Source organism: Hypanus sabinus, chromosome X1, assembly GCF_030144855.1.
Source record: "Hypanus sabinus isolate sHypSab1 chromosome X1, sHypSab1.hap1, whole genome shotgun sequence".
NCBI classification, from domain to species: domain Eukaryota; kingdom Metazoa; phylum Chordata; class Chondrichthyes; order Myliobatiformes; family Dasyatidae; genus Hypanus; species Hypanus sabinus.
Window position 1 is genome coordinate 31,181,910 of NC_082738.1, and position 14,632 is coordinate 31,196,541.

The 14,632-nt window shown below is 41.3% G+C and overlaps 1 protein-coding gene across 1 annotated transcript; it reads right to left on the bottom strand.

Annotated features, from left to right (window-relative positions):
• Positions 1-3,528: 3,528 nt before the first annotated feature.
• On the bottom strand, positions 3,529-9,824 carry LOC132384470 (homeobox protein Hox-C12-like). The gene is made up of 3 exons (XM_059955621.1): positions 9,356-9,824; positions 8,203-8,451; positions 3,529-3,831 (listed from the first exon to the last, which is right to left on the bottom strand). Exons 1-2 carry the CDS (start codon positions 9,822-9,824, stop codon positions 8,213-8,215), a joined length of 708 nt encoding a protein of 235 aa, XP_059811604.1. The 3' UTR covers positions 3,529-3,831; positions 8,203-8,212.
• Between the last annotated feature and the right edge of the window lie 4,808 nt (positions 9,825-14,632).

A 14,632-nucleotide genomic window follows, 5' to 3' on the forward strand; every position in this document is an offset into this window, starting at 1 on the left:
GTTCATCTCGGTAGGTCTAGTTTGAAAATAGAATGTAATATAAAGGTAAGATTTTTGGCAAAGTGGAGGATCAGTGAGATCTTGGGATCCGTGTCCATAGGACACTCAAAGCTGCTGCACAGGTTGGCAGAGTTGTTAAGAAGGTGTATGGTGTATTGGCATTCTTTAACCGTGGGATTGAGTTCAAGAGCCGTGAGGTAATGCTACAGCTATATAGGACCCTGGTCAGACCCCACTTGGAGTATTGTGTTCAGTTCTGGTCACCTCACGGCAGGAAGGATCTGGATGCTATAGAGAGAGTGCAGAGGAGATTTACAAGGATTTTGCCTGGGTTGGAGGGCGTACCTTATGAGAATAGGTTGAGTGAACTTTGCCTTTTTTCCTTGGAGTGACGGAGGATGAGAGGTGACCTGACAGAGGAGTATAAGATGATGGGAGGCATTGATCGTGTGGATAGTCAGAGGCTTTTTCCCAGGGCTGAAATGACTAACACGAGGAGAACTGAGCAAAATATACTTTAAGATACAAATATTAGGCGCACTATCGTGAAAGCGAATGATATACGCTTTGATTTAAAATACCGATAGACATATTCAAATAAATATCTAGTTATGTTATTCGTATGCAACATTGTAAATGAGAGAGATAGAGAAAAAGACGGGCAATATTTTGTATGTTTTTAAAAAGTGATTTGTTCTATTAATTAGAAATCAGCGACACATCACTAAATCACCCCCCACCAAACCAAAAACACGCCATTTACGCTAATACTAGCAAAACGAGATTAACCATTCGCCAATGCACATGACAGATGACCATTAGCAAACGAGTTAAGTTTTGCCGGTTGACACCAGTCCCATAAACTAAAAGATCCAGCAAACTAATAAATATATATAAAACTTGCAGTTTTACGCTTTGGCCTTTTACTTAAAATTGTTCTCATGCAGAAACAAAATACGCTTACACGTTGCTGCACACAACTTCAGAGTGTGTATTTACACACATATCCGCATTTTCATTGCAGATATAAATCTTCAGCATCCCGTTATTACTTTTCCTGTGTACCACCTCGCAAACGAATTTCACATCAGTAATCACAGCTCCACGATTACATATTTTAAATTAACTTATTAGAAAACGAGTTTAGATTCACAGGACAGGGAGAATGATTGTTTTTTTGAAAAAAAAACTACTTGCAGTATTTTAAAATGCACTTTTCATCCTCATCCGTAAATGTAGACTTTAAATTAACTTAATATTAAATAGGTTCATAGGTCCACAAAAGAGACACACAAGCTCACAAATATTTCCTTTTGAAAACAAAAGCACTCAAATTAAAAAAAAAAATTCACCTCACAGCACCACTCCAAATGCATGTTTTTCTTACTTTATTCGTTAACGAGATACATTTCACAGGAAAGGCACATAAATTTGTATATACAGCGTTTTCCTTTCTCAGAACATTAAAAATTCAGTTTCACCTCATTATATAGGTATAAAATATAAGGATACGGATACTTATATATTTCGGAGAAAATTAAACTAGTCACAGAATTTTAAAGCTCACTTATCACCCCCACCCCGTAGATACACATTTAAAATGAAGTTGCTTGTAAACTGATTGAGAACCAGAGAGACACAGGGAAACAAGGATACTTAAGTGTTTTCTTTCGAGAAGTGTTAATATACTCAGATTTAAAGAAAAGTTAATTTTACCCCACTAACGTAGGAGTACAGATATTTAGATAATAAAATAATTTACTGAAACTTTTAAAAAAGATTTCACCCCGTTAATTAGCCCCTTATTGTGACACATTCAGTTTTTAACTAGAAAAGTCAATTTCACCACACTAATCTCGCCACCATCACCCTGAATACAATTCTAAATTAGCATATTAGTACACCAGTTGTGATTCACAGGTCAGAGACAATATAAGAATACAGACATTTTTTCCTTGGGAAACAACTTACAGAATTTCAAAACTAAATCTCTTTCACCCCACTAACCACAATCATCCATTACGACTTTTTAAATTAACTTATTCTAAATGAGTTACAATTTACCAGAGACATACAAACACAGACGATTTCATATATATATTTTTTTTGAAAATATGAACAAACCCAAAATTTAAAAATAAAGTCAATTTCACCCGACTAGCCATCTCTAACCGCTCTCTGAATACATATTCTAAATTAATTTGTTCGTACACGAATTAAGATTCACAGGACGGGGTCGATACAAGGGTACCAATATTTTGCTCCTTTATGAACAACACAGCTTACTGAGATTTTTAAAGTCAATTTCATCCCACTAATTACCTCATATTCCGATTGCACACTTTAAAATAAGTTATTAGTACACAATGTGTGATTAACAGAATACAGATAACATAACGGCTCCGGCATTCGTGCTTTTTTTGAGGAAAAAAGACATTTCACAAGCTTATAAAAAAAAACTAATCAATTTCACCTCATTATAAGCAGCCCCCACTCCAAATGTACGTTTTACATATTAATCAACAAGTTATAACTCACAGGACTGAGACACAGAAATACAGATATTTATAAACCTTTTTTACTTTGAAAAGAAGCGATTATTCCCAGAATTTAAAAATAAAGTCAATTTTAGCCGACTAATCATCCCCATCCTCACCGTGACACATTAATTTGTTAGTACACAAATTAAGATTCACATCAGAGGGACAAAATAGGGGTACATATATTTATATACAGTATTTTCCTCTTTTGGGAAAATTAAAAGTCAGTTGTGTCACATTAATCAACTCGAATCTGAATACATACAGATAAACAGGTTAATATTCACAGGACAGATATAATGTAGGAATACAGATACTTAAATGCTTTTTTCTCTTTTTGAAAAAAAAAATCCCAGGAGTATAAAAGAGTCAGCTTGTCTAGATTAATCACCCCGACTCTAAACACAATATTTTAATGTAACTTATTAGTAAACGAGTTAAGTTAAGAGGGTACAGATATTTCATATGTTTTCATTTGGAGATATTAAACTATTCACATATCTAAACGCACCTTTAAAACTAATTTATTAGTAAACAAGTTTCAATTTACAGGACAGAGACACAACACATCGGAACACAGATATATTTTTTCTTTTAAAAAGCATTCCCGGAATTTTTTTAAAAAATCTGTTTCACCACAGTTATCTCCTTTTACATAAACAAATTATCATTCGCCGGACAGGAGTACACAAAAGTACAGTTATTTATGTAGATTTTCTTTTGGAAAGTTTAAACTACCCACATTTTTTTTAAAAAAGAGCCAGCTTCACTACATTAATCACCCCGACTCTAGATACATATTTAAAATTATTAGTAAACCAGCTAAGATTCAGAGAACGGGAACGCTATGGGGCCATTGATTTATACATTGTTTTCTTTCGGAAAAATTAAATTACTCACAGAATTTTTAAAATAAATGCATTTGGCTTCATATTCCTACTCCAGAGCCATGTTTTTAACATAGCAAAATTACAACGCACTTTTGAAGGGCTTACTTAGAGCGCACAGCCGTGAAGCGAAATTAGACATAAACGAAGTTGAGTTGTGTCTCTTCTAAGGTCTCCCCTTCTCACGCTATCTGACACACTCTGGGTGTAATCGGATGAAGTCCGTTGGTTTACCTTCCGTCAGGAACACCGAATTGTCCGCGAACAAACGTTAATTTTTCCAAAGGAAGCAAAGTCTTGACCATGGTTAGACCGCCTACTGCAGATACCAGGCGGTCGGGAAAGCAACTACGTAACAGATCACGTGTAGGCAGCGGTTTGGAGGCGGGGTAGTCTCAGCACCCCTGAAAAGATTGCAGGTGATTAAAAAATAGCATTGATTACCACATGGTTCACATTTTCATAGAACAGTACAGCCTAGTACAGGCCCTTCGGCCCACGATGTTGCGCTGACTTTTTAACCGACACCACGATCAATCTAACCCTTTCTCCTATACAGTATTACTCACCATTTTTTCTATCATCCATGTGCCAATCTAAGAGCCTCTTCAATGCTACGTATGGCTGTTGAATTGTTTACGTGATTCCTACACCTGTAAAACTGTCTTATGGTATAACACAACGCACGCACACAAACGTATATAAACATCCGCCCCCCCCACACACACTCAGACCCGTGTACCCACCAATTTACACCAACACCTTCTCAAACAAATGCCCACTGCCCCAAATGCAGAGAGCAATCTCTCTCTCTCTCTCTCTCTCTCTCTCTCTCTCTCTCTCTCTCTCTCTCTGTCCCCCTCTCCCTCTCTCTCTCTCCCTCTCTCCCTCTCTCCCTCTCTCCCTCTCTCCCTCTCTCCCTCTCTCTCTCTCTCTCTCTCTCTCTCTCTCTCTCTCTCTCTCTCTCTCTCTCTCTCTCTCACACACACACACACACACACACACACACACACATCCTGATGAAGGAAACACCGGCTGTTTATTCCTCCCCACAGATGCTGCCTGACCTGCTGAGTTGCTCCAGCGTTTCTGGATTTCCAGCATCTGCGGAATCTCAAACTTACATAAACACCCTCCAGATAAACACACACACTGAAATTCGTGAACGTACACATTCATATTTACACACACATCTTTCCACACAAAATTCCCTCGTTGCACAAACATTTAACAACACAACCAGATCTCACCGATGAAAACTACTTGCACACACGTGCACTCATACAAAAAAAACAGCTTTCACACAAATACATTCCACACACAAACAAAACAGTGTACACAGAATTCACAACTACACACATCTCCCATCACTGTTCCTTCTCAGCTGCGCGGCCGTGCTGTAACTACGATCCTCCCGTTCACGTAACCTTTGTACCGCGCAGCTGGAATTTTCTTTGATGTCTAGATTAATGTGATTGTGAAATATACTGTAATCAATTCTGTGTTAAATGAATATAATCCATACATTTTCCAAATAATAAACGCAACAGAACATTTATTTTGAAATATTTTAGAGTTCAATGTATTTACATTGTCAGCGTTTAAAGTTACAACACTGTTACAAATTGTAACAATAAACACGGAATAGAAGTCAGTAGCTCATTGTTAATAGCTGCCGGTCTGCTGAACGCCGACACCGTCTAGTCAAACCACTTTATTTTGGCTATCGTGCTTGTCAATCTCACATAAATCCGGAAAAAGAAGTGTAACATTTGGATGATCTAATGAAATTAAAACGTATCTTTTATCTGGATACGAAATTAGTCTGGATAGTGTTTACAGACAATGGCCTTGTATTAAAAAAGTTCAAAAATATTTAAGAAACATGAAAGATTTTCTTCGTTGTATTGCATTTCATTATACCCTTCAATTAATAAATAAAATCAAAAGAACGTGATTCTGAATATTCATAGTTTTCAGGCCGTGTTAAAATTTCCTGCTCAGAGTAATGGTTGGTCGGTACAGCTATATAAATATAAGAGAGAGCGTTGCTGCCCACACACAAATATACACACACTACACACAAAGAAAGCTTAATCTCTCTCTCTCTCTCTCTCTCTCTCTCTCTCTCTCTCTCTCTCTCTGTCTTACACACACACACACACACACACACACACACGCACGCACGCACGCACACACACACACACACACACACACACACACACACACACACACACACTCACACACCTTACGGAAAACATGCAACGCACAATACTCAAAAACCCACACATCTACTCTCGTTCCGCACACACTCGTCCCATGTACTTGTCCCAGGGAAAAGATTAGTAAAACTTTTTAATTTCCCGCAGTGTGTAAAGGGGTAATGGTGAGGTTGGGCAGGTCCTGAGAAGCAAGCGTTTAAGGGGATGAATTCGCCCGTGTAGATACAACCCAACAAGCCGTAAGTATAGCGTTTGACTACTCTTTATCGCTCTGCCCTCAAAAAAAGAGGATAACTTGCCCGCAACGACCCTCTGTTACAGGTATCATAAAAAGAAGCGGCGGGCATTTTTGCAATTTTCTGACACATGCCCCGCCTCCGACGGATTAAAGTGCATGCGAGAGAGTAAACCAGTTGAGGGATGTGGTAGGTTGGAGGAAAAAGATTTAATCCCTTTTACACCTCCACTGTAAATTCCGGTAGCACCCAATCTAACCTCCACCACACTCGGTTAACGCCGATTCAGACAAGAAGCTGACTTAAGCAAATATGGCTCACCGTCGACACCGGAACCTCTCCTTCACACATTGGTTTTGACCTGCGCGTGAACCTGCACGGTGACTGCGTATGCATGCCCGTCGGGCGGAGGCGCTTACACATTTGCACACACGGTCTCCCACGCATGATCACACGTGCGGATACACGGGCACATACTGTGCAGTCACATGCGGAAATCAACATTAGCACGTTTGTACACAACAAAACTCATATAAACTAAATACGCATTCACACGTATATATACACACAACATTCGTTTACACACAACTAAACACACTTACGTCCTTACACTAAATTATACACAACACAAACGTTTACACACACTGATATACAAAATCAACCACAGACACATTTATAAGAACTGTGATATGCTCACACACACGTTTATAGAAAACTAAACCACTTTTGTTAGTGTTTTATACACAACTAAAGCACGCAGATATTGACATGTGCACACATATGCAACTACACACATTTTCACACACAAACTAAAGCACACGCACGTTCACAACCAGCACTATATAAAACTAAAACGAACATATTCACGCACATTTATACACGGCTAAATTCATTCAGTCTACAACACACTTAATATACATAGTATACTTAATATACATATAATATGTAAATTAATATACATATGTTTATGCACACTTAAACATACAAGTCAGACAGTTTCACACAATATACTGTATATTCAATACACGCTGATACGCAGAATTAAACATAGAAACATAGAAAACCTACAGCACAATACAGGCCCTTCGGTCCACAATGCGATGCCGAACATGTACTTACCTTAGAAATTACCAAGGGTTACCCATAGCCCTCTATTTTTCTGAGCTCCATGTAGCCATCCAGGAGTCTCTTAAAAGACCCTGTCGTTTCCGCCTCCACCACCATCACCGGCAGCCCATTCCACACAGTCACCACTCTCTGAGTAAAAAACTTACCCCTGACATCTCCTCTGTACCTACTTCCAAGCACCTTAAAACTGTGCCCTCTCGTGCTAGCCACTTCAGCCCTGGGAAAAATCCTCTGACTATCCACATGATCAATGTTTCTCATCATCTTGTACACCTCTATCAGGTCACCTCTCATCCTCCGTCGCTCCAAGGAGAAAAGGCCGAGTTCACTCAATCTGTTGTCATAAGGCATCCTCCCCAATCCAGGCAACATCCTTGTAAATCTCCTCTGCACCCTTTCTATAGTTTCCACATCCTTCCTGTAGTGAGGCGACCAGAACTGAGCACAGTACTCCAAGTGGGGTCAGACCAGGGTCCTATATAGCTGCAACATTACTTCTCGGTTCCTAAACTCAATCCCACGGTTGATGAAGGCCAATACACCGTACTCCTTCTTAACCACAGAGTCAACCTGCACAGCAGACTTGAGTGTCCTATGGACTCAGACCCCAAGATCCCTCTGATCCTCCACACTGCCAAGAGTCTTACCATTAATTCTATATTCTGACATGTTAAAGACAAATTAAAGACACGTTTATACACGACTATATACACGTTATACCGAAATAGCACACATTTTATTTATATATACACAAATTACGCAAATATATATACAATTTTACAACTATATATACACAATTTATCGAACTATATAACTCAATTTACCCAATTAAATATACACATCTATAATACACACACACATACACACACATTTGCTTGTCCACTCTCAGGCACCGTTAAATGCGTGCACTCACTTAACTCACTTACACGCACGTATTGAAATCTCTCCTCTTATGGAACTGCGGTTTCCAGGGCAGATTGTCGTGGTGGTAGGAATGGGAGGAAGAAGGTTGTGTTTTGGGGAGGAGGATGGAACCTATGGCAAAGGAGACAGGAGAGTGACTGATGAATGTCTTGAATGTATTTTTTTGCGTGTGAGTGGTTCCTTACTTCAGCCCCACCTCACTCCCTACTCCCACACCACCGCCACCTCAAACAAAGAAAATCCCTCCGCCTTAAGAAGAACGAACCTCTTGGGAACTAGTAGAGACACAGTGCTTGCTCACGGAGGAGTAATCGCTTCTTCTTCATCCGCCGGTTCTGGAACCAGATCTTCACCTGCTGGTCAGTGAGGACGAGTCGGTCGGAGAGCTCCCTGCGCCGCTGCCGCGTGATAAACTCATTCACCATGAACTCCCCTTCCAGCTCTGCGATCTGGCTCTTGGAGTAGGGTTTCCGCTTCTTCCTTGATCGGGAATGGAGGGGATACCAGGGCGTTGCTTTCAGGATGAGTAGAAAAGGAGAGAGAGAGAGCGAAAGAGAAAGAGAAAGAGAAAGGAGGGGGAGAGAAAGTCAGCAACGTTAGCTAAACAAATCTTTCAGAAGTCAACTATTGCACGGTCCCTACACTCCTCCCTGCCATTGTAACACTCTCTGGCCTTACACCCCTCCCTGCCTCTGTGATCTCCTCTGGCCCAATATTTCCCACCTTTGTGTCTCCCCCCTTCGGACCTATACCCACTTGTCTCGATGGCACCGTCCCTCCCCTACACCCCTCCCCGTTTCTGTCACCCCTTCCTCCCATGCACCCCCGTCTGTGTGACCTTCTCCCTCTCCTTTTCCACCTCTGTGTTCCTCCGATTCCAGCCTATTTACCAGTTCCCATCTTCCTGCCAGAAGTGGCCCAGCCCTTGAGCTCTTGACCCCTCCCTATCCCCTTCTCTGCCTCCTCTGAGTCTAGAGACTCTCGAAGTATCATTTAACTTCCGAAATGGTGACCGCTGAACCTGGCCAAAGGTTTCGAAACAGAACAGTCTAATCTCAGACCCGCCTTCTGTGCGAAATAAATTCGAAAAGATGCTGATGCATATGAAAACTTAACGAGGGAATGCGAACAGTGGCGCTGTGCGTGCGTATCTGTGTCTGTCTATCTCTGTGTGTAATTATGTGGGAATCTGTCTCTCTGTGTATCTGTGCGGGTGCGTGTCTGTGTGTGTGCCTGTGGAGTTTGCACGTTTTCTTCCCGGCGTCAAGCATGTGTTTTTCCGGCTCCGGGTTCTTCCCAATTCGCGTGGAGTCGATGAGAGGATGGTTGTGGCGATGGGGCGGGGTGGGTGGAATGTTTGGGGTAGTTGATGTGTGCGAGGGGGCACAGGCGCGGTCGGAGCCTGAATGTATGCTCACCCGAATCGGCGAACGTTTCCCGTGGGGCGAGTGGCGAACAGCCGCCGGAGTCACTAACGGAGTTCAGGAAAGTGGAGGCGGACTCGGTTCCCGGCGCGGGACAGCCCTCTGGCGTGTCGGCGGCGGTATTTGCAGCGGCCGGGAAGTGGCACTTGGTTGGTCCGGAGGCCGCCTTTTGAGCAACTCCCCCACGGTAAAGGTCCTTGGTCGGCGGTTCAGAGTGGACATAGGTCCGGCTGCAGGCGGGCTCCGCCAGAGCAGGCGCCCCTCTTGAGTAACTCTGCGAGAGGGCGCTCGCCGCTGGCTCCGCGGGAGCCCAGGGCAGAGCGCAGACAGCGTCTCGCCGCGGGTAGGTCAGCGGCGGCAGTGAGCCGGAGCTGCGGAATCCTGGCAGGTAGAAGTGGTCTCCGCTGTGAAAGTTGAGGAGCGGTCCTACGAAGCCGGGGCTGAGCGCGGCGTGATCTCCCATCTCGGTGATCGGCGCCCCACACTCTCCACCACCTCAGAAGATTCTAGTGCAACATAGTTAAACCTAAGGGGAGGGGTGTGGATCTGATTGGCTGGGGAGGGGCTGTCACGTGGAAGCCACCTGGGTTTTTTTAGGACGGGCCGCGACTCTCTCCCGCCTTCCCCTCGCCAGATGTTAACTCTCTCCTCTCTCTCTCCCTTGATAAGTCTGGATTGAACGCCAGACCGCAGCTGTCAGCCACACCGCACTTGGGCGAAATTGCGCGCAATTTTGGTCGTGCATCTGACGGGAAGGATGTCACTAAGCTGGAGAGGGTGTTAAGAGTCGTACATCAAGGAAACATAGACTTCTGCCCAGCAAGTCTGTGCCGACCTTCGTGGGGCAACGAGCTAGTCCCATCTGCCAGCGTTTGGTCCACAGCTATCTAAACCTCTCCTATCCATGTACTTACTTAGATGGCTTTTAAATGCTGCTGATATACCCACCTCAAACAGTGTTTGGGACACCTCTTTCGAAATACGCACCATCTTCTGCATGAAAAAAGTGCCCCTGATGTCCCTTTTAAATCTCTCACCTCTGTTCTTAAAAAAAAACTGAAGTCATATTTTAAAAAGAGTATCTTTTTTGGTCAGTTAGTATGTGGACTGTTTTTCCCTCGGTGTCACCTCGTGCGTATGCTTTGTCCTTGGATGGTTTACCTTTCATTCTAATTCTTTGTCTTTGCACTAGATCTGGTTTTTCGCTTTGTTTTGCAGGTGTCTCACCTGGGGTCATGGGATTGTTAACTTTGTTTGTATCTCTTGTGTTCGGGATAATTTAACTAACACGGTTAGCAGTATATCAATGTCCGAAATTCCTACGTGTTCAAGAGTCTATTTCAGTCGGGGAAGGGTGGGTGAAAATTACATCTTCGTGTATCAGGAATCAGGAATGATATCAGTTCGTCAAGATCTACACAGTTTGTCTGAGCTCTTGTTAGTTCTTTCTTGTTAACTTCTGTAAAAAATCTTCAGTTTTATTTTAATTGACGAAGTCTCTGTGATTCCTGCACTTGAGTTCGTTAGTGATCCTCACACTGCCCTCTTGTTTTTAACACGCCCCTCTCTGGGAAAAAGACTGTGTTTTCACCTTGTCTATGCCCCACACGATCTTATACTCTTCTATCAGGTCATTCCTCAATCTCCTACATTCCAGAGAATAAGCCCCTCATCAACACAGCCTCTCCTTGTAACTCAAGGCCTTAGTCCAGGCAAGGTTCTGATAAATCTTGGACAAGTCCACGGATGGATTAGGGATGTGGGCCAAAGGCGGACAAACCGAACTGGCTCATGTAGACACCTTGGCTGGTATTGACAAGTTGGACTGAATGTTTTTTTTCTATGCTGTGCAGCTCTATAGCTCCCAATTTCTCCATCTTCTTCACACGCACTCACCCTATCTCTACCTATGTGCGAGATTCACTGGGATAATTCCTGGAAGGAGAGGCTTGTCCTAACAGTAAAGGTGGGGGAGTTTGGCTCTGTATCGCTTGGGAGTTCAGAAGAACAAGGGATACCCTTTTTCAGATATTTCAAACCCCGAGGGTACGTGACTGGGAGTTGTGTGGATGTTTACAACAGTGGGAGTGTCTCGAACGGTTACAAGGTCAGTTAATTTTGTGTGGGACCTTCGACTCTCAGAGGGAGGGCAATCTCTGCCCTCTAATGATGATGGAATTGGATAGATATTGGGAAGTTCGAAGGATGGCGATAGTGTGGGGAAGAGGGACGGAATAGGAAATGAGGCCTGGGACAAGTCATCTGTGATCATATTGATCTCCGGAATTCTCGGCACTAGGAGTCGGAGCATTATCAGCATAATTATGTCTCCGTTGGCCACCAACAATTTTTATCGATACACCACAGAAAGCATCCAATCCGGATGCGGATCGGTTTGGTGTGGCAGCTACTCTGCCCATGACTGCAAGAAACCTGCAGAGAATTGTAGTCACAGCTCAGCTGTTCTGCTGTTATTTTCTGGCGTTCTTTCTCAAAAAAAAACACCCCCCTCTCCGCCTCTTCCACCCCATCTTTCTCCATCCTCCTCTCATTTTACTAGCTCTTCCCTCAAAACACTTCACATATATGGTCAAGATGAGGTAACATTACCCCTTCTCTGCGGAAAGGAGGAGGAAGAGAAGAGCGGGAAGGAGGGTGAGAGGAAGGGAGGGAGGAAAAGTGAGAGATGATAGGAAGCAGAAGACCAGGAGAAACGGAACAGAATTTCGGCAACAGGAAGAACAAGACAGGGAAGAGAAAATCGGAGAGACTGAACAGGACAGGACGGAGAAATATAAGGGGATTGATAGGTTCTTGATTAGTTAGGATCTTGTCAAAGGTTACGGGGAGAAGACTGGAGAATGCAGTTGAGAGGGATAATATTAACCATGATGAAATGATTGGTCGAATGGCATTATTCTGCTCCTATACCTTATGGTCTCAATTCCTTTTACACTCTCTCCCTCTCTTATTATCAGCTCCATTTATCTCCCTCTACCTTCCTTGCCCTCTCTCTGACTCTCCCATTCTTTTCAACTCTTTCTACACCCCCCTCTTTACCCCCTCTCTCTTTAAACAACAGTAGCGCCTTCTCTCTTGAACGTATTACTGTTTTTAAAAATGTCCATTAGTTCTCATTGGTAGTTAACCCGAACTCTCAAGCTAAGTAACTGCACTATAGGGCAAATCTGGGAATTTGGATGCAATATTGTGGCCGTTAATCCAAGGTCTTTGAACACAATTAACAACCAATTAATCAGTTAACTAGAGTGAGATTATCGCAATTCCAGCATCCCCTATATAGTCACGTATTTACGCACAGGTATACTCTATTATTCGATAAAAACATCCATCAATGTCTCCGTATAGCCTCGATTTGGCAACGCAATCATTTACCTGACGGAAGCCCGAGAGAATTAATAATCTCCACTCGTTTTTAGTTACCCGGGCCTCACGAGATAAGACAGGACAAGGCAGGTTACGAGAGGGGAAACAGAGCAAAGATGGAGGAAGGAGGTGTGTGTGTGTGCGTGTGTGTGTGTGTGTGTGTGTGTGTGTGTGTGTGTGTGTGTGTGTGTGTGTGTGTGTGTGTGTGTTATAAGAGTGGCAATACCGTTTTATTTCACTCCCTTGTGATCAATGTACCGTAACAGAGTCACTATTATTCTTAATTCCGATATTCTTCCCCGGCAGGAGGTACAGAGGCCTGAAGTCCCACACCACCAGGGTCAGGAACAGCTACTTCCCTTCAAACATTCAGTTCCTGAACCAACCGGTACGACCCTGATCACCACTGTGACCACTTTGTACTCCAATGAATTATTTAAGTGGTAATTATTTCTTTCTTGTAAAAATTGTGTGTAAATTCTGATTATTTTCTATTTTTCTCTATATTGTTTCCTGTGCAATCTATTATTTCACTCTAAGATCAGATATATTGGATCCAAATGCTCTGTACATATAAAATAAAACGTGTTATATCTAAATATTCTACTGTATGTACATTTATACATTGCATCTTAATTTTTAACAATAGATGCAGTAGCATAAATATGTTATACTGATGTATTCTACATGTAACATTATATAAAATTAATACAATATATTTAAATATTCAATATTATATGCAATAATATAAAATACATTATTTATGTATCCTACACAAAAATTAGCTATATAAAATATACCGCTATATTTTTGAATAAACGGGTTATATAAAACTGATATTTTGACGAATACATAGAGGAAATTAACACGAATATATGAACTAGATAATCTGTCCTACATATCGCATTCAATATATAAGCCACTTTATATTCCTTTTACGCATTCACTATGGGTATACTTTACAATAAAACTTTTTTGTTTATATAGACCACAGTATAACCTACTGTGTATACTTTCCCCAGTTTACTTCTGCCTTATGCTTTCCACGTATTAGTATTCACGCATGGATAAATATTCAACATTCACACTGTGGATATTAAACCCGAACATTTAATGCAAAGTTATTATTGTTAAGTGTTCAATGATAAATAAATGCGACGTTGCATAGTTTATCTTGAATTAGATTGTATATCTTACGAATTTTATACTGGATGTGAAAACACAACACAGTATATCTATTTTGCATATCATATAACATATTTGTATCACAGTATATATTGTATAAAATTTAGATACCTATATCTAATTCAAGAAAATGTCATATTATAGAATACATATATATAATAAATCTTATATTGCTCTATATATTCTGCAATATTTAGATCTAATATATCTAATTACATAACGTTACATATTGTGGAATATTTAAATAGAATACTTTATTGAAGCGGATATAAAGAGCAATTAGATACAATATAACTACTTTATACCACGTAGCATATTGTGGAATAATAAACATTTTAAATATCCATATTTTGAAGAACGCTTAGATATAATTTATCTATTTTATATAAGGCTAATTTTAGAGGGACAGTTGGATACAGATCTAATACATTGCTTTATATTGTAATTTTTATCACGAACTCTACAACGCAGACCTTCGACAATGTATTTGATATAATATATATCTAACTGCGTGTTTTTAGGACACATGCATTCCACCTTATATTCTGTGCCCAACCATTTGGATATATCTTGCTGTCATATAGCTTGCAACATGGATTTTTCAACGATATACAATACTTTTCCTCTAAACGTTCTACAATATAAATCCTACCATATATGCCATATTTTAATATCTACATATTTTAAAATATATCCCAC

Bases quoted from the DNA above. Each gene is read 5' to 3' on its own strand.
- LOC132384470 (XM_059955621.1), bottom strand. From the start codon at position 9,824: ATGGGAGATCACGCCGCGCTCAGCCCCGGCTTCGTAGGACCGCTCCTC. The intron at 8,452-9,355 runs GTGAGCATACAT...TCATCCTGAAAG, and splicing joins GGAAACGTTCGCCGATTCGG to CAACGCCCTGGTATCCCCTC.